The sequence below is a fragment of the Fukomys damarensis genome, unplaced genomic scaffold (genome assembly GCF_012274545.1).
Source record: "Fukomys damarensis isolate Sample0158 unplaced genomic scaffold, DMR_v1.0_HiC HiC_scaffold_21, whole genome shotgun sequence".
NCBI lineage: Eukaryota > Metazoa > Chordata > Mammalia > Rodentia > Bathyergidae > Fukomys > Fukomys damarensis.
The window spans coordinates 40,709,604-40,730,949 of NW_022900933.1; the positions used below are offsets into that span (position 1 = coordinate 40,709,604).

General features: G+C 42.3%; 1 protein-coding gene across 3 annotated transcripts in view; it reads right to left on the minus strand.

Moving 5' to 3' along the window:
• Positions 1-10,821, minus strand: part of Ppp1r13b (protein phosphatase 1 regulatory subunit 13B) — a 60,542-nt gene extending 49,721 nt beyond the window's left edge. For all 3 annotated transcript variants that reach the window (XM_010607288.1, XM_010607287.1, XM_010607286.1), the window contains exon 1: positions 10,780-10,821. In XM_010607288.1, coding sequence (XP_010605590.1) covers positions 10,780-10,806 — 27 coding nt within the window. In that variant the 5' untranslated portion in view covers positions 10,807-10,821. The remainder of the gene's footprint in view (positions 1-10,779) is intronic.
• Between the last annotated feature and the right edge of the window lie 10,525 nt (positions 10,822-21,346).

Consider the following 21,346-nt stretch of genomic DNA (forward strand, 5'->3'; position numbering starts at 1 on the left):
TTGGGTTTATTAGGCATGCACCACGGTGCCCAGTGGGACCAATTCATCTTTTAATGGAATAAAATAATATAAAACAGCATTAATGATAGGGAAAACTTTAATAGCGAAAACTTAGGAAATGTCACAATATAAGATAACTTCTGCCCCTCACCCTGCTTAGTTCAGAATTAACTGGTAATGGAGACACCTAGTCTCTCACAAAAGTTTTGTAAGTGAAAAGAACCATTGTTAGCTTTGTTAATCAAACAAGCTCCCTTCCCCCTGGCTAGAGTAGGTAATTGAATGAATCTTAAAGGTAACTTCCCTGACAAAGAACTGCATCCTGGTTGAAATTCAACTGCCTTGCTATCATGCTTTGGGTATCTGCAATGTGAGCTGTGAAAATGCAGTGTAACCAACTGAGTAAAACAAAAGCTGTAAAACCCTATAAAAGAAGGAGTTACAACCCAATGGGGAGTCGATGAGGGCACCATTATTAGGCCTCATTTCGATGGAGTAAACTTTTTTGTTTTACTTCCAGTCTGCTGCCTCTGTGTGTGTCACTTGCCATTTCCTTCCGTAACATTTGGTGCGTTGGCCAGGAAGGAAAGGGATAACTGACATGGCCCATGTTGGAGCGGCTCTCTGCCTCCTAGGAAGGTAAGAGGCGTGACCCCAGGATTTCCTGGGTTCCCTTTCTAGGATTCGGAGGCCATCACACCGGTAGCGAATTGCTCGAAGCCAGAGCAGAGACAGCAGAAGGAAGGCGTATGAATGGAACTGTCTGTCTGAATGGTAAGATTCCCTGGGCAACCCCTAGTTTGTCTTGCTTTTTTGTTCTGCTTTTGTCTTAATCGAACATTTCGGCGGCAGATTACAGATTGGAGGCCTGGTTACCCTCCCTTCTCTGCTATTTGTGAGGATTTACATCCTCAATTTGGGCAAAATATAGAGTGCAGGACACCACCATTAGGTGTCATCGATCCCCATTGATGGAGTCAACTTTTTAATTTTACTTCCATTCTGCTGCCTCTCTGTGTGTCACTTGCCAATTCCTTCCGTAACATTAAGAGAATAAAAAGTCAAGACTGAGACTGGAATAAGATATCTTGTAAAATATATATTTCATAATAGACCTATATTCTGGGCTGGGAATTTGGCTTAGTGGTTCCACTGCCTGTCTCGCAAGTGCAAGGCCCTGAGTTCAATTCCCTGATACGGGGGGGGGGGCCTATATTCTAAGTGTACAAAAAATTTAAAACTTGACACAATAACTCAACTTGTGAAATGCACAAATGATCTGGCTGAACATCTGAGTGAGGACGCATACAGATGACAAGAACGTTAAAGATGTTCACCATCAGAGGTCACTTAGGAAACTCTATTAGAACAAAGTGAAAGATAATCATGCACCTACTAGAGGGGCCAAAATCTAAAACAGTGCCACAATAATGCTAGTGAGGATGTGAAGCAACAGAAAATGACTGATATGAACTCAAAATTCTAAGTCACTTTGGAAGACAGCTGGATGGCTTCATACAAAACTAAGCATATTTTTATCATGAGATCCAGCAATAGCACTCTACAGTATTTACCCAGAAGGAGTTGAAAACTTAAACTCACACAAAAACCGGCACATAAATGCTTATAACAGCTTTATCCATAATTGCAAAAGGTTGGAAGCAACCAAGAAGTTCTTTAGTAGGTGAAGGGATAAATGAAATATGGCACATCAGACAACAGAATATTATCCAGCAATTAAAAAAATGAGCCATCAAATCAAAAAAAGACACAGAGGCCATAGTTGCATGCTGTTAAGTGAAAGAACCAATCTAGAAACATTCCATCCAGTCTTCAACCCTATGAGAAACCAAAATGATGGCGACAATAAAAGAGTGACCAGCTTCCGGGGTTAGGAGGGATTCCTGGAAAGAGTGCAGGGACTTCTTGCACAGTAACACGATTCTGTATGGCACTAGAATCATTGCACATCTGTCAAAATCCACTGAAAGGCTGAGCATGGCGGCATACACTTGTAATCCCAGCACTTAGTAGTCTGAGGCAGGTGGACTGCCTCTATTTCCAGACCAGCCTGATCTACATAGTGAGTTCAAGACCACCATGCACTATGAAGGAAGACCCTGTCTCAAAAAGTCTTAAAATTTTAGAAAACTGCATATGGTAAGAACAAGTAGACACTATACCAAAGGAATACATATGTGAGTGTACATGTAAGAACCAAATCACCTTGTAAAAGAAGTTTTGTTTTTTTCCTTTTCTTTTTCTTTAAGGTTTTTTAAAGACAGGGTCTCTGTAGTTCAGGCTGGCCTTGAACTCACAGCAATCCTCTTGCCTCACCCAAGTGTTAGGATTACAGGTGTGACCCACCGTGCCTGGCAAAAGATGTTTCTTCATATAGGTCATAGTCTAAAAAGTTTGAAAAAACATTGAGGTCTCATGAAACTCAACAGACTTCCATAAAACTGCAAAGTCCTTGCACTTCCATCACTATTCTGCAGTGCTTACTGCCAGGCACAATGACGTACTTTACACACTGGGAATCCCCACACCCACTCTTTGAGACAAGCATTACTCTTCATTTCACAGATTAGGGAAGAGGTTTGGAGAGGGAAAATAATCCGGCCAAGCTCACTGCCCAGACTTAACCCTGCTGTCTGACTCAAAAGCTTCTACTCTGAGTACTACTTAAAACTGCTTCAAAATAAAGACAGCAAAAATTTTATTAATACCTCCCTGACTATAATATACTCCCTCATTATTAAATATCTTCTCGATTAACCAAGTTATATAAAAAGTATCAAGTGTGAAGTGAGAACTGTTTTTAATCTAATCATTCTATAAGGGAACCAGACCAAAGAATCATGACAACTTTTTCCTTAATTAATCAACTATAAACAATATCTGACTAGAATGTTCTACTCAAATTTTCTCTTTCTTCCCTTCCTTCGCTGCCCCTTCCTTCCTTTCAGGTCTTTTTATATTGCCCAAGCTGGCCCCAAACTGCGATCCTCCCACCGTAGCCTTCTGAGTAGCTGGGATCACAGAGGTGAAGCCACCATGCCCAGCTCCACGTTTTTGTTTTTGTTTTTTTTTCTTTTGAGACAGGGTCTTACTGTGTAGTTTGGACTGTCCTCGAACTATGTAGCCCAGGCTAGCCTCAAACTCGAGGTGATCCTCCTGCTTCACCTCCTCAAGGCTGGGATTACAGGCGTGTATCACCAAGCTCAGCTCCACATGTATTTTTAAAAACACATGTATCTAGCCAGGGATTTAGCTCTTTGGTTCAGTGGCCTGCCTTGCAAGCGCAAGGACCCAAGTTCAAGCCCCAGCACCAAAACAAAACAAAACAAAAATAAGCCACAAGTGGTAGCAAAAACTTATACTCTCAGCTACTTGGGAGGCTAAACCAGGAGGATCGAAAGTTTGAGGTCAACCTGAACAGCTTGGCAAGACCTTGTCTCTAAATAAAATTATAAAGGAGGGGAGGATGGGGATATAGCTCAGTGGTAGAGCACTTGACTAGTTGCACAAGGCCCTGAGTTCAATCCCCAGTGTAGGAAAAAAAAAAAAAGGTGAAAACCGAACTCATGAATGGTGAACAACACAATGTGGCACCCTCATACAGTGGGACACAGTTGTAGCCAGGCATGGTGGCGCACACCTGTAACCTCACACTCCGGAGGCTGAGGCAGGAGGACTGCCATAAATTTGAGGCCTGCCCTCAGCTACACAGTGAGTTCAGGGCCAGCCTGAATGCAAAGGAAGACCCTGCCTCAAAAAACCAAGAGATAGACAGATAGATAAGACAGACACAGATAAGAGAAAAGGGCTGGGGACTGGGGACGCAGTTCAGTGTGAAGGCTCTGGATTCAATCCCCACCACCACTGAAGAAAGAAGCACCCGAATGACCCCTGGACAGACAGGACAGCCCCCGCAGGCACACCCACGGAGACAGGAGCTGGAAGGAGAAGGAGAATGATGCCAAGCGACAGGGCTTCTTGTGGAGTTGAAGCAGATACTTTACAATGAGACAGCGGTGGTACTTGCACAATGCTGTAACTATACTAAAAACTACTAAAGTGTACACTCTGAAAGGGTGAATTATACGGTATGCAAATTACCAGTAAAATTATTACCAAAAAAAATTAGCTCTGACAAATATTCAACCTATACAATCAGTAAAATAGTTTTCTCACTGAAAAGAACTTCAAACAAAACATGTATTATTTTCTTGTATATATTTTTGCTTTTCTCTGGTAGACATTTATAGTTACATAAATCCTATTTTTTCATTTCTGCAAATACTGAAAATTCACTACTAAACATTTGCCAGCACGAAATGGGACTTGAAACAAAGATACTTACTAAAATAATGTCCCTGAAGAACACTTTTATATACTCATGTGTACAGAAACACTGAAATTGGAATATAATTTTCAAAGGAAAAGTAAATCCAATAGTACCCTATCTTCTTACAAATAGTTCTCTTTTGTCTTTTAGTTGTAAGCCAGCTCTTGAAGGCCATGACACTCCTCTGAATTTGCTTACAATGCTCTGAGTTACTGCTCTCAAAATGATTCTCATCTTAAGAAACCTAAGCAAAAGTCAAGAGTAGAAAACAAAAGTACCAGTGCCTGGAGATTATCTGTGCCATTTACAAAGGGAAAATACTTAAACTGATGTCCCTTAGGCCTTGTGGAAGTTAACTTGGGCAGTAATGACAGGAACCATGATAAGACACCTCATGAAACAGACAGACTGCCCTTGTTGAAGCCAAGTTCAGTGAGTAGAGTTTCCCTTAATTAGGTGAGTTCCTGGGGAGAGTTCAGCGTGAGCACTGCTGAATAACAACTGCAGACGGAACCTAGAAATCACTACCAAAATGAAGACTACACATACATTTACCAATCTCCATACGAAGCTTAAAAAAGAAGAAAAAAAGCCTAAGTTTGGCCATCAACTTTAAAATGTGAAACCTAAAAGTTTTAAAATACAAATTTTCACAATAAGTATTTTATGCTAATGAAAATTACTTCATTGTCTGGAGTATAATATGTATAGAACTGTATGTTTTCTTATTCAAAATGTGCTAGTACTGACATGTTTCAGGTGTCTAAAATCAGAATGAAACAAGATACTGTACCTAACATCAAAGGATGTTTGTCAGTCACTGCTAATAAAAAGTCATCATTTAAGCCGGGTGTGGTGGTGCACACCTGTAATCCCAGCACTCTGGAGGCTGAGGCAGGAGGATTGCTGTGAGTTCAAAACCAGCCTGGACTACATAGTGAGTTCCAGGTCAGTCTCAACTACATAGTGAGACCCTGTCTCAAAAAACCAAAAAAGAAAAAGAAAAAGAAAAGAAATATAAAGTCAAGGGCCAGGGATTCAGCTCAGCGTGGTTCCTGCCTTGCAAGCACAAGGTCCTGAGTTTGATCCCCAGCACCAAAAAGAAAAAGAAAAAAAGAAATATAAAGTCAAACTACTTTTAATGAAAGAACTAATTTCAAACACATTCACGTACCTTTGGAAAAAAAATTATATATGACTATAAAAGAACACATTTCTAGATATTCATTATAAAATCCAAAAATGAAGCTGGGTGTGGTTGACAGTCCTGTAATCCCAGAATTTGGGAGGCTAAGGCAGGAGGCTCACCTTGAATTCAAACCAGCCTGGACTATATAGTGAGTTCAAGGCCAACCTGAACTACACAGTGAGACCCTGTCTCAAAAAAAAGAAACAAAAACAGCGCATGGTGGGGCACACCTATAATCCCAGCACTCCGAAGGCTAAAGCAGGAGGATCACTGTGAGTTTGAGACCAGCCTGGGCTACATAGTGAGTTCTAGGGCAGTTTCAACTACATAGTGAGACCCTGTCTCAACAAACAAACAAAAACAAAATCTAAAGATGAATGTACGACAGTCCAGATTGTCTCCAGGCAAGCTTCCTATAAAAGAAAAGAAATAAGAGATGAAATCTTCTCCCCATTCTGTCAATTGACCTCTCCTAGAATCAGACCTAGCTCCTGAGTTTTAGGTCTACTCAGGGACCAAAAGGGCCCACATAAAGATCTACATATATATTTGCAAAATTTCATCACCACTACTTTTAAGGTAATAATTATGTATTCCACCACTTGGGAAAACATTAGGTTGCATGTAAGTTTCATATTATTACATAGCTATAATTTCTACTCTTCCAAATAACAAGCAATACCACAAATAGTTACATTTCTGGATGTTTAGGGGTAGTCATGTATTTTGATGGAGAAAGAAGAATGGACGCTTCCCTAGCACCTGCAGCATGAAGCAGTCACAAGCTTCCGCAGGACTTCCCCACCCTGCTCCCAGGACTCGTTCCCAGGCCCCATGCTTATTTCACATTACAGCTATTCCCTCCCACCACTGCTGTCTCAACAAAGACACACAGTGTTCTGCACTCTACAAGGACCCTACGTGCCTGTTATGTGCTGGGACTCAGCACTAATGATGCAGACAAGGTTCCTGTCCTTGCAGAATTTTTATTACAAAATAGGAAAGACACCAAGTAAGGAAAACACAGACGAGAGTAGATGGTGGAGACCACGGAGAAACATACAGCAGACAAAGGAGAATGGGAATGGGATGATTTCAATTTTAGAAGTGGTGTTAGAAAAAGCCTCACTGAAGAAGGTAACAGAGTGATCTTTGAAGACACCTTGAAAGAGGAGCACTATGGCAAAAAACAAGTGCAAAGGCCCTGAGGCAGAATGGACACCTAACAAGACCCATTAGAGGTCCAGCTTTGCAGGAGCAGAGAAATCAACAGCAGAAAAGGGCATAGGCTTCTTCTCAAAGAAGACTGGAGGTCCCCGGAAGGTTTCCCCTAAGTGGCACTTCTGACAGAAGAACTTCCAGGCTCACACAGCTGCTTTGCTGAGACAGAGCAGGGCCAAGCAGAAAATATGAAGATCCCACAGGAGCAAAGAGAAGAATCCAGGCAAGAGTTAGTGTCCCTAAAATAGTGTGCCAGACCCGGGAAGACAGTGAGGTTCCTGTGACATCTGCCTATGGCGCAGACATTGGTGGCTAGGGAAGAGATTTACCTAGAGAAGGCCCTGCCAGATTTGCTGCCACAGACCCCAGTGCCAGCCCTTTCCTGTCCTACCTGAAGACCAGGGAGGTCAGCTCTCCCTCCAGTGTCCCTCTAAGAAACCTCCTCTCTCCTAGGCGTTATAAATAAAGCAAGAGCTGGTTTCTGCTACTCACAGCCAAAATGAATTTAACTCAGCAATGATTATCATTTTACAAAGAGAAACCCGAGATGTACAACTGTTCAGTGTTCACCCAGGTGCCACCTCTCCTCATGGAGGAGGCACAGGTGAACCCCAGGGTGACAGGCTGGGAAGGTGAACCCCTTCACTGAAGTCCCTCTGAGGCTGTGATGTGACTGGTTCCCTTCCTGCCAGTAGGTACTGAGCTTAGTGACAGGAAGGGGCGGGAAGGGGAGGACAGTAACAATGCTGGCTGGGCTCCCAGCCAGTGCAGAGGCAGCCTGCCACACCAGGGGGACGCCCTTCCTTCCCCACCAGGCAAGGCCAGGGCCCCTGCTCAGCAAACACAGGGCAGTGCGGCTCCACAAAGGCGAAAGCTCAGCTGCTTCCACACAGACAGGGTGAACAGGGCTAAGGCTGGCAGAGCACCTTCCGTCTCTCTGTTTTTCTGCACACTACACAACTGCCTTTTCGCCCTCTGGTCTCAAAATAGCTCTCATGTTATTATTGGCTCAGCACTCCGGGTGCTCTCATAAGGATCCATATTTTAACAAAGAAAGAAAATGTCATGTCCCCTGTGGTAACATTCATACCAGTCAGTCCTGTAAGAAAAGCACTGCTTTAAGCTGCAAATCCGAGACTACAGTATGCAGGTGATTCATTAATTTTTTTAAAAAATCACTAAAGGGTTTGGGGTAAAGAAGAACTGATAATATACATACATGTTGAACAATTGAATTAGGGATAAGCAAGTGACCTTCTTAATGCTTTAAAAAGTATTCAATTCAATTAAATGGGATGTGTTAGGAATTTAAAGTTGAAACTATCAAAAAAAGATCAGTCATAAAATTTTGAAGCCAGACTAGAACCTAATCTAACCAACATTCTTTCCCCATTTTATAGATGAGAAAGCAGAAGGCCAGGACAGGGTATATTCTATCAAGGGTAATAAATGTTAATAACAAAATCAAGTCTCCAGTGGCACCATGCCTGCCTCACAAGCACAAGGTCTTGAGTTCCATCACCAGTACCAAAAAAAAAAAAAAAAAAAAAAAAAAAAAAAAAAAAAAGTCAAGTCTGAAATCCTGGTCTCTGCTCAGTCCAGCACCTGACTTGCTCCTAGCAGTTATCTAGTTACAATGTTTACTTGCTATTCAATGAGAAAGTCTATAAAATGTCTAGCATAAAACCTGACACACAGTATCTTCAAACTTAATTCCCTCCCCCTCCTTTTTTATTTTAGTACTTGACAATAATTTGATGATTAAAAAAGTTGGGAAACTCCCCCAGTAATTTAAAAATTGTAGAAATGAACTGAAATTAAGTCAAAAGAAAACCATGAATCAAAATTGACAAAGGAACACCTAAGTCATGCACAAATTATAAAGGGTAACTGATCATAAAGATTATGATTTGAAAATATGAGGGCTCCATAAATACCAATGGGACCCTAGAAAATGTAAGCTAGTGACAACATTTTGTTAAAAATAAATAGATCCGAGGACCAGGGATTTAGCTCAGCGGTTCAGTGGCCTGCCTTGCAAGCGCAAGGACCCGAGTTTGATCCCCAGGACCAAAAAAAAAGATCCGGGACTGGGCATGGTGACACCCACCTTAGTTTCAGCAAAGAGGCTGAGGTAGGGCCAGGGATTTAGCTCAGGGGTAGCGCTGCCTGACAAACAAGCTCAAGGTTTCGAGTTGCGTCTCCAGTACCAAAAAAAAAAAGAGAGAGACTGAGGCAGAAGTTTCACAAGTTTGAGGTCAGCCTGAGCTACAGAGCAAGACTAGTCTATAAAAACCAAACCAACAAAAATGAATAAATAAGTCCATGGCATTTAATTGGGATAACATTGAGGTGACCATATTATTAAGAACCAAATATATCACTTTTGAATGAGAAAAAAGGAGCTAACAGAACAGACTGCCAAGACAAGTCAAAACAAGACCTTCCCTTACACATCTGGCTGTAGAGTAATCCAGTACAAATTATGTCTATGAAAAAGCTACATTGTCCCATCCACCACAGAATCCTCCCAAGAGACGAGGGCAAAGCAACAAATGTTTTTAAAACAAACAAACAAAAAAACAGGTCTAAAAGAAAGCAGCAAAACCCCACAGAATAAATTTCTCTTTTCATGAAGATTCATTCCCACTGTCTACTTCACCAGCATGTGAAAAGTAAAACCTTGTAAAAGAAGACTCATCAATTCCTCCTCAAAAAATTATCTCCCAAACTTGCATTAATGAGACAGGAACAGAATAGTAACATGCAAGTGGATGAGTAGTCACATCAGACCCATTTGAGACAGACAGCAGGTTCAAGAGGGGCCTGGCGCCTCGCTGAGGACCAGGCTGAGGCCAGAGAGGACTCTCGAGCTGCCCATGAGGGCCTCCAGGCCTTGTCCTGGTCAGCACTCTCTTCCTCACACCGCCAGGTGAGATGGACAATGTTATTCTCCAAAAAGGGGGCTCTGGTCCAGCCTCCTCTGCGAGGCCAGCCAAAGCTCATGGACTCCGGTCCCCAGCCAACAATCAAGACCCCATACCCAGGGAATCAACTCACTTTGGAAATTAAAAATTTCACAATCCAATTTTCATCACTAAGGACTGTGCAATCTAGCACTCTTTCTCCTCAGTGGCCACCCACAGCACCCTGTGTGTCAGACCCAGGACAAGCAGAGGGCTTTCTCCACATGTAATTATCTTTCAACCCTGCCAGAAACCCTGGAAACTATGTTTTTCTTAAGTGTCAAACGATAGAGGAAATAAAGAGACAAAGCCCTATGACCCATACTTATAACTAGTACACGTCCTTCATAGCTTTTTCTATACCACAGAATGCTTTTCTTCTTTTTCACAGTGAGGCCACAGTATGTAGAATGCTGGGTTGTTTTGTGGGGTTTGTTTTGGTTTTGTTTTGTTTTGTTTTGTACTGGGGATCGAACTTGGGACCCTGCATATGCGAGGCAGGTGGCAGAACCACTGAGCTAAATCCCTAGCCCAAATGCTGGGTTTTTTAGCTAACAATAATACATTTGGGACACTTTCCCACAATATTGCACATACTTCTGCTGCATTCTTTTTAGGCTATATATTATTTCTCTACGTGACTGCACCATAATTTATTTAATACAGGCATTATTACTTTTGTTTTACATGTGAGGAAATAAGTTCCAAAAGGTTGTGTAATTTGTCTAAGGTCACATAGCTAGTGAGTGACAGAGCCAGGCCTGGGACCAGCAGTACCAGATTCCAAAGACTGCATTCTCAAATACTCCCACACTATATCTGCTTTGCGCATCTCTGCCAACTATGACTGACTGTAGAGGCCTTAAAGGTAGGATTAGGATCTCTAAACCTCAGTACCTACCACTGTGGGGACATATAATAGAAGTGATAAGCACTTGTTGTCTGTCTCTTTTGGGGTGTTACATCTATCTTCACCATGGGGTCATTCGCATCTTCCTCAGTGCGCTGTCATCTAGCTGGAACTCACACAGGCACTTGTTCAAACTACCCACCTGGAATGCAGCACAGAGCTGCCTCATACTCTGTCAGGGCCTTTTGGCCTTCCTGGATCTCAGGGTCATCCGCAAGGTACACCTGACTACTTTCCCATGGAGAGCCCAGTCCCACTCTCACACACCGAGAAGGCAGCACTGCAGAGGACCTTAGCTGTCTTTCTGCCTCTTCCTTTGATAGTGACAGAGATCACAAACTGGTTTCATGACAACCTAAAAAAGCTGCAAACCATAAGAAATACAGTGAAAATTTCTAAGCAAAAGTAAAACATTTAAATTTAGAGTATGCTAGGTACTACCTGGGGTGAAGTATTGAATATAAAGGTAGCGTATTTTACAAAGATCTAAATGTCTGAGCCTCTAAAACTGAAAATTTCCAAGGTTATGTCCTGTCCTGCCAACTCAGTGGTACTGCAGAGTTTTGGTTTAGGTGATTTCTAGCACCAGATTTCTTTGAATCTTGGCCAGTACCTCATAAACTTCTAGAGATTCTTCTATTGTATTGTCAACCATAAAGCTTCAGATTAACAGACTTCATTCAATACTAAAAAAGGTGGCAAAACACAAAAGTTCACCAGGCATGATGGTGCCGATAATCGCAGGACTCAGAAATTGAGGAAGGTGTCAACAATTTAGCTCAGTGGCACTGAACTTGCCTCACAAGTACAAGATTGTAAATTTGATCCCTGGTACAAAAGAAAGAAAGAAAGGAAGAAACGAAGGAAGGAAGGAAGGAAGGAAGGAAGGAAGAAAGAGAGAAAGAAAGAAAAAGAAAAAAGAAAAAGAAAGAAAAGAAAAAAATTGAGGAAGGAGGACTGCAAGGAGAATGCAGGGAGAACTTGTCCCTCCCCCACAAAAAAAGAAAAACAAAAGGTCCAGGTATATAGCTCAGTGTAAAGACCCTAGGTTCAATCCCCAGCATCAAAAACATAAGGTCTGCTTTTCCATTAATTTCATTCGTGGAATATGACTACTTTCTACTTTACCACCAAAAGCACAAGCAGTTACCATTGCCATTGTTTTCTAAACGCCATTCTCCCATTCCAGTTACCCCACATAAGTGTCAGTTACTAACAACTCCCTAAAAGGACAGGAAATCAACTGGATCACAAGGTATTCTCTATTAACAAGCACATCTGAGTGTTTGTTCAATTCTAGAGGCAAATAACCACAAAAAGAGACTAAAACTCGGATCTCAGGATTGATTTGCAGTCTTATTTCAAAATACTGAAAAATATGAGGGAAGAGCCAAAACCCACAATGTAAGCGACAGTGACTTTGCATATAACACAAATTAGATAACTTACCACATCGCTCATTCCTTCACTTAGGAAAACTTAGCTGTGCCCAACCTGGCCTGGAGCCTGGCTCAGGGCACATAGTGTCAATAAAACTGTCCCAGTTCTCACCCTCACTAAACCTGGAGCGGAGAATTGGAAATACCAGAAGCAACAGTGTGGAGCTCATGGAGTCAGGATGGGCTTCCTGAGGGAAGTAGCACACAGGCCGGCAGGAAAGGAGTGAGCCATGAGCGGAACCAGAAAGTGGGTGGCTGTGCTCCAGAACAGAGCAGACTGACAGCAGGCCGGGTGGCAAATGGCTGTCTTCTGTGGTGGCAGAGACTGAAGCGTCAAGCAGCCATGCCACGCCACGGCTATTTGTCCAACCTGCTTTTCCCTGTGCAGCAGCACAGGACCTCTTCTCCACTCTCTTCCAGTTACTAAACAGCAATCTTTTACACTCTGATTTGGCTTTCACCATTCTTTTCTATCCTATTTACAAAGAATAGAAAGTAAAACTCAATAATAAACTGTGCTAGAATACACTGATTACAAAAAAGCTAGAACTAGAAAGTCTCTCCGGACACAGTAAGACTAATAAAGTATTTCAGAAAAAGTAGCCTAATTATAACAGTACTAGCAATTAAATGTTGATTAAAAATCTTCCCTTCAAAGTTTTCTTATTTTTAATTATAATCCTAAATCTTTTAATTGTTAATTACACTATTTCAGCAGTTAGGCAGACGCAAATGTTGCAGCAAACAAGAAAATTAGTTACCTAAACACATCAATTAGAAAGCATCCTCCCAAAATGACAATTTAACATTTTTCTTCACCTGTGAAAACTTGTTCTATACCTGCCTATCTGAAACTAAGTACTCTCCCAAGAATGTCTTTGAAATGTACTGAATCAAAACCATTTAACATTTTGGAGACAAATACAGTACTCTGGAGGAACAGCACAGCTCAGTGGTGCTTACCATACACTAGTACTTATAGGTTCTTTGTACAGCAACTCATCTAATCCCCACAAAACCCAGGGAGGCCAGCAGTACTACGGACCTTCATTTTACAGATGTGGAAACTGAGGCACAGAAAAATAAAGTCAGATAGCATTGCTAGGAAATGACAAAGCTGAGATTCAAACCCACACAGTCTTCCCCAAATGTTAGTAAGTGAAACTACTACCATACAACAATCTATAATCTCTTGAATAATTAATTCTTAGGACAGTATTCTAACAGTATTCCCTGCACAGCCGGGGATTTAACCCTTCATCTGAAAATCTGAAATTGCACTGGCTATCTGATGGCCCTCAACCACAGGTGGCTGTGAGAACTTGAAATTTACTTAACACAAATTAAGGTGGATACATGTGAAAAATATGTTCTGAAATTTGACTTGGATACAAGAAAAAAATCTAAACTATATCACTGATAAGTGTTTTAATATTAACATGTTGAAATGGCTTAGACATAATGAGTTAAATGAAATTTAAAAAATATATATATATATATCTTGGGTCCTTGCACTTGCATAAATAAAATATTATTAAAATTATTAAAATTGATTTCACCCGTATCTTTTTATGTTCCCACGTGGCTCCTAGAAATTTTAGAATTGCACTTGTGGCTCCAGTTACATTTCTACTTCATACAGTTCATCCAAAGTACACCCAGGAGCTGTCTATATCCCTGATGTTATTTACTCCTTTCTGATGACTCAGGCATCACAAGGAACTTAACTACACCCTGAGTGTGTTCTGTAATTGTGAAGCCTCGGGTGCAGACAGGTCAGGCTACCCTCCTCTCCCAGACTACAGTCTCTGGGCTTGCTTCACCTCCATCTCTGTCACGCCCAGCCTGAGGCCAAGCTCTCCAGCCATTTGTCTGCCCACAGTCATACCCCTCCAGCACCCCCAATGCAGCACCCCACTCCAGAGAAGCCAGGCAAATCAGAATAGTGTGACACAGAAAAAGAGGTCCTGGAAAGGCTTAAGGAAGCCTCCTATAAGGACTCTGCTTCAATGTGCAAGTCCTTGGGGGTGAGGGGGCAGTCCCAGGGCCTCACTGAGCTATGCTCTCAGCCCTTTTCAAAATTTTGAGACAGGGTCTCACTTAATTGCCCAGGCTGGGATTGAATTTGCCATCTTCCTGACTTAGCTTCCCAAGTAGCTGAGATTGCTGGTGTGTGCCATGGCATCTTGCCAATGCTCAGGTTCTCTGACAACTGTTTTTGCTGATCAGAGCCTGTTCTACTCAACACCTCTCTCCAACTCCAAACACTAACACCAACTTAAGTGGAGCACCTTACAACTTAGCTTAAAGCTCTCCAACAGCATTTTCAGTTTGAAAAGAGGAAAGGTTCCGCAGATGGATGGTAGTAACAACTGCTGAACAATGTAAATGTACAACACCACTGAACTGTACATTTAAATGGTAAGTTTCATGGCACATGTATTTTACCACAAACACACACGCGTGCGTGCGCGCACACACACACACAGACACACACACACAACCCTCCTTCACCATTCACTGTTTCCTTGAGAAATGAGCTCAAACTCTTAGAGGCCATCCACAGTCCTCAGGTTCTGGCCTTACTTGGCCCCATTCTCCCTCTGCCTGCACTGGCCTTGTGCTCCAGGGCCCTTTCCTCAATGCACCATACCAGCTGAGACCTCAGCACTTTGCATATGTCCTCATCTTTCAAGTCCCATTCAGTGTTGCCTCTGCTGCCTCTTCCCTGACATCCAAAAGATGCAAAGACCCTGCTTGCACTGTGCCCTGCACTCTAATCTGAATGGCATTGTTTGTTTACATCTCACACTGTGAGCTCCCTGAGAGCAGGACAGGCCCAGCATATAATTAATGCACCCTAAATGCTTGTTGAGCTCATTCAGTCAGTAAGTACAGTACTTACTGAACGCCTACGCCCATGGGGCATGCAATGTCCTCAGCATTGGGACACTGGGATGGGGAAAGAAAACAAAACCCTGCTTTCATGCAGCGTCCACAGATAAACACCAAACTGACAGTGCACTATAAAGACAAGTAAGGCATGGTAAGGGAGGGACACTTCCTACAAAACGGGCCTGGGAGGAGCCATCTAGGTACTGGCCAGTTCACTGGTAAAAATACTGGGAAGCACATCATATTCTGGTTCAAGCTGAGTCTGAACAAGTACTGGACCAAGAAGGTAAACTAATTTCTAAGAAAAGCACACTGTTCCCTTGCTCTATCAACTTGACCCTGCTCTCAGTATGAAGGACATGGCATGCTATGTCACAGGAAAGACCTTTTCTGACTGAATCCTCTGCCATGAAGCCCTACAGTTGCTGGAAAAAAAACAAAAGAAGACCTAATGTTTACAGAGTGAATCTTACACATTTGACACTTAGCACACCAAGCCTTGGACAACCCTCCTGAAAGCCTTAGGAAATACACAAGCTCATTTTCAAGAGGAAGGTAAGAATCAGAGACCTACCCAGCCCTAGAGGGTATGCTGATAACCCTTATGCTGTGTGTTTTCCCATCACAGTCTTTGTTGCCCTTTTCCTATTAATTTTTTGTTGTTTTTTGAGACAGGGTCTCACTTTGTAGTTGAGACTGACCTGGAACTCACTATGTAACTCAGGTTGGCGAACCTCCTGCCTCAGCCTCCCGAGTGCTGGGATTACAGGTATGTGCCACCATGCCCAGCCTCCTATTAATCTTAAAGTTACCAAATTCACTTAATTTTTCTTCATGTTTGACTATACTCTGCTTCTTATTTCTAGTCCTACCACAACAACTTCTGTCTATACTTTTGTTCATTTGTGACTTTAACTACTGTTTGCTGATACTATTTTCAAGGGTGTCATTAGATGGAAAAGTAAACATGCAACAGAGCAAAAGCTGAACACCAGCTATCCGTGCAGACACAAATTATAGACCTGGAGTAACACACACAGAAACTATGCCAGGTACCTGCAGCACTAAGACAGTGTAGCCCCGGCTCTGGAGAGCCTGGCCAGTGGGCTCAGAAGAGGGTGACCGCCACACTGGTAAGTACAAGCTGACATGTGTGGTGTACCACAGATGCCCAGGCAGAAACCCAGAACGCAAAAAACACATTAAAAGACAATTCATAGAAGGCAAAAGATTTTTTTACTTGACGTATTTATTTTACCTTTGAATTGAAGAGTAGATGGGCATGGTGGTGCACACCTGTGATCCCAGCACTCAGGAGGCTGAGACAGAAGGATATCCATAAGTTCAAGGCCAGCCTGGGCTACATAGCGAGTTTAAGGGCAGCCTGAGCTACATAGTGAAACCCCGTCTCAAAAATTTTAAAAAAAGAAAGAAGGAAAAAAAAAGTTTGAGTCCTGCCTGGGCCTGCCTAAAAAAAAAAAACATTTTTTTTTTAATTTTTTCAAAAAGGAGACTGGAGATGAAGCTCTGTGTGAAGGGATACTGGGCACAAGGCCCAGTACTGAAAGGAAAACAGATGCAATGCCCTTCTGGGTACAGCCAATGTCTCAAACTCAAACACAGTCAAAGTAAATTGTTTACCTCCTCACAAGCCTTTAACCTATTTCTTCCCCATCACTCTCCTCAAGGAAGCCTATGATCCACAACGTCAGCCGCTGACCGCCCCCCATGCATATCCATACACACACTCCATCTACTTTACTGACTATTGACTCAATTTCCTCTTCAGGTCCTCAAGTCAAGCTTGCACAACTGGTCTCTTCACTACTCTTCCTGGGCTTTCTGTTTTGCTTTGCTTCGCTTCCTTGCTTTGTTTTGTTTGGCAGTGCTGGGGATAGAACCAGGGTTGCTCTACCACTGAGCTACAGTATACCCCAGCCCTTCTTTTATTTTGAGTCAGGGTCTTGCTACATAGCCAAGGTGGGACTCAACCTTGTGATCTTCCTGCCTCAGCCTCCCTCTCAGTACTGGGATTTCCTGTTGCTTAAATGTTCCTTTCTCCACACACCCTCTATTTTCCATTGGCTCCACAATCATTTTTCCAACATACAAATCTGACCACATCTATTCACTTTCAAAAGACACTGATAGTTTCTGATCCCCAAGAACATGCTGGAACCCAGTTGTGGCACACACACACACACACCTTTGGAGCGAGGTGCAGCACTACTCTGCATACCATTTCTTCCTTCTTTCCACAAGCATTTGCGTTTATGGAGCATCAGATATGTTCCAGTTACATGGTTGGGTGTAATAGCAAATTTTAAAAATCCCCTGCTCTCCTGAAACTTACAGGACAAGACACATGAACCAGTCACACACACAAACAATTTAAGACAAATCTGAAATCCAAAATTTTCTAAGCACTAACATGATGCCACAGTGAAAAATTTCATACCTGACATGTATGAGGTCACAGTCAAGATGCAAGCACACTAGCTGGGTGCAGCGGCACAGCCCTATAAGTCCAGCAAAGGGGAGGCTGGGCAGGAGGACTGCAAGTTTGAGCCCAGCTTGGGTAACTTCATGAGAAACTGTCTCAAGATAAAATAAAAAGTTTTTTTAAAAAATGATAAAATAAAAAGGGCTGGGAATGTAGCTCAGTGGTAGAGCAACCTGGATTCTATCCTCAGTATGGAAAAACATATAATACTATATAAAATTACCTTCAGGCTATTAAAGGCAAATGAAACAAATAAATTTTGTTTGTTTTGTTTTTTTGTTTGGGGTACTGGGGATCAAAGTCAGGACCCTGAGCTAAATCTCCAGTCCACAAATGAACTGTTTTGACTTGGATTCCATCCCTAAGATATCTTTATATCTATCTGTATCCCTCCTTCTCCCTCTCTCCCATATATATAAGTACATATTTCAAAATCTAGAAAAAGCCTGAAACCTGAAACATTTCTGGTTGCAAGGATTTCAGATGAAAGATATTCAAATCTATACTATGAAGAAAGGTAAAATACTCTGAAGTTGGACAGTAGCTATGGCTGCAAAACCTTGAATACACACTAAAAGCCACTGAACTGTATGCATGAAAAGGTGAGTTTTAAGGCACGTAAATGACATTCCCCCCTATTTCCAAACACGGGCATGGCAGGCTGAGTCCCCCTAATGGTAGCTCTGACAAGGCAGAGATGCTGAAAGCTTTCCAGAGAAAATGATGCTTATTACAAGTAACAGAGCACTTACCATGCACTAGGCCCTTCTCACAGAACAGTCCGGGAGACACCTACAACCCAAGGGGTTACTACTACTATACTAAACTTAGAGATAGGAACTGAAGGGGTATGTGGCCTAACCCAAGGTCAGAGAACCAATACTCTTATCTGCTACAGTGATGTCACCTGGGCTATGCCTGGTACTTAAAATGTTAGATGCAATAATTAGACCACTGTATTTCATTTTGAATAGCATAAATCTCCCTCCACACTCGCCCCCACCCCTCTTGTTTAATAATACTGGAACTTGAACCTAGGGCCTTCACACTGAGCTACAGCCACAGTCTTTTTTTTTTGTTTTTGTTTTGAAACAGGTTAAGTTGCTTAACTGCCCAGCTGGACTCAAACTTGCCATCCTCCGCTTCAACCTCCTCAAATGCTAAAATTATAGGCAGGAGCTACAATGCCTGGCCCTCTTTGTCTTTCTAATAGGCGTTAAGGCCCTACAAGACCAATGATACAGGGTTCTTCACCCCCACCTGGCTCTGCCCCTTTTCCTCTAAGTTCATTTCTTCCACTCCCTTATTCACATTCCAGCCACACAGGACTCTCCTGTTTTCCCAGCCTGCTAGGCATCCTCTGATCATAGGGCCTGTACACTTGCACAGGCTATGACAACAATCATGCATGAGGCATAAATCATAATTCTACCAAAACTTCAGTTAACATTTTCTCTAAACACACTAACGATGTCACTAACACCACCCTGCATGGAGCTGTAACACTACATTTAAAATGCCATTTATTAATTTTAGTGAAAATTGCCTCATTTCTCTAGGCCTTTCTGCACTACGCATGATGGAACTATACAAAGATTCTTATTTTACAAAACCCAGTAACAGCAGCTTTTGCTTACCAATTAGTAAGAACAACAATTACAAAATGCTCTTTTCAGCGAATAAAGCAAAGCCATCAAGCCAAGAAAGTGTCACAATAGAATCTGATTACCACCAGCCCTCAGGTTCACCCAGAAGCAGTTTGTGAAATAACCATGGCAACAGCCCCCCAACGCACCCTAATCCCACCACACTTTCACTGAGAAATTATTCTCCATCTGGGCAAACACACAAAGATACATGTTGACAACTGTTATGTAACTCAACACAACAACCCCGGTGGCATTTTAAGTTCCTAGCATGCTACAAGTCTTAAGTGAATGTTAGGCACATAGACTGGCACAGACTGTTCAAAGTAGAACTTGGAGAAAGGAAAGAAGGTATAGTTAAATATGGGTACAAGGTAGAGATACTATTATCTTGGGATTCTTTTTTTTGGTACCAGGAATCAACCTCAGGACTTTGCACTTGCCAGGCAGGCGTGGCACCGAGCTAAATCCACAGCCCCTGTGGATGCTTTAAATAATAAGCTCCATATGACACAAACATAAAGGGAAAAGGAAATGCAATTTACCATCCAGCAACATGTTTGGTCACAATAAATGCTCCCATAAGCACCAAGGCTACCAGCAAAGGAGTCAGGCTTTTCAAACCTTGTCTCACCGCTCACTAGCCACAAGACCCTGGCCAAGTTTGTTTGGTTGCTCTCTCTCTCTCTCTTTCTCTCTCTCCCTCTTCCCCTCCTTTGAGACTGTGTCATTATGTAGCTCAGGTTGATTTCAAAGTCCCTGCACTGCCTAGGGCAGTGGTGGGAACCTATGGCACAGCAAGCACCAGCAAGCACCAGAGCCCTCTCTCTCTGTTGGCCCTTGAGCCAAGTTGCCCAGCAGCTGAGCATCAGATAACAGTTGTTTTTTCTAAACTAAAACCTCAGTATACAGCTATAATTGCAGTGTTGGCCTTTTTTGATAAACAAGTGAGTTTTAGTTTAGGCACTGGTCTCTGAAAGGTTTGCCACACTTGCCTAGGCCTCAAACTCAAAATCCTCCTGCCTCAGATTCCCGAGTGCTGGGATTTTAATTGTGCACCACCACTCCCAGACACTGGCCAAGCTTTTCATCTTTTGTTTTATCTCAAGCCTCAGTTCTCCATACAAACAGAGAGCACACAGAGCCCTTAAGCAGTGCCTTAGCATATATGGACAGGTGCCCTTCGCTGACTGCTCACTGTTACCAAATTGAACCACAAGAAGATAAGTAGCTTCAACACACCTGGCAGATCCATGTGACTTTATGAAGCATGACCCATTTAGACGATTTATTCATCTGCAGTGTTGGGGATCAAACCAGGGCCTTGCGCATACTAGGCAAATGAACTACCACTGAGCTATATCGGTAAAACTTCAGTAAGAGCTTTTATACACACATCTTTGTATCATTGAGGCTTCCCTGTTCATTTTATAAATCTGCATAATCCAAGGCGAGAAACAGATTATCTTAAATGGTAATATTATAATTTTAGTTCTTAAACTAAAATTTTTTAAAAATCTTGTCCAGTCTTTGGTATTCTGCTTATTATTTGGGCTGTAGAGTTAAACTTATCGAGAATGAATTATTAATTAATAATAACAGCTCTATCTGCCTTATCATACAAAGATCTTGGACAGTAAAATCATCAAAAGGCTGCAAAGACAAGTCAGGTAGCTCAAACCTTTGATGTGGCCAACACGGATGTCAGAGCCTCCAGGAAAGCATCAGCTGTAATCAACTACCAGACCAAATACAAACACTCCTCGGAAACCACCAGACCAAATGCATTTTATAGATGAGACTGAGACCCAAAGAGACTTGTCTCAAGGTCACCCAGTTACTAACAAGACAGGGCTAGAACCAAAGTCTCGCTACATCCCATTCAGTGTTTTGTCGTCTATACAACAACAGATGGTTTAAAAAGAGAAACGCCTATTCTGTACCTCAAAGTGTTTCTACACAGTTGGGAAGAAAATCCATCCACTTAACTACTTGAAATGAATGTTAATGCAACCCACACCCTCAGTGAAGAAGCTGCAGGGCTCCTTGCCAGATTTGAGGGAGCCAGCTAAAGGAGCACAGAAGAGTCTGGAGGAGTAAAGGGGCCCACTGCCTGCCTCAGGTGGCCTTCTTCTGAAAAGGAGAAAGGTACCCTTAGTCCCACACCCCAGGCATTCTCACCTTTTGTTACCAACTTCTGAGCATCCATTCTCTTTCAAAAGGACC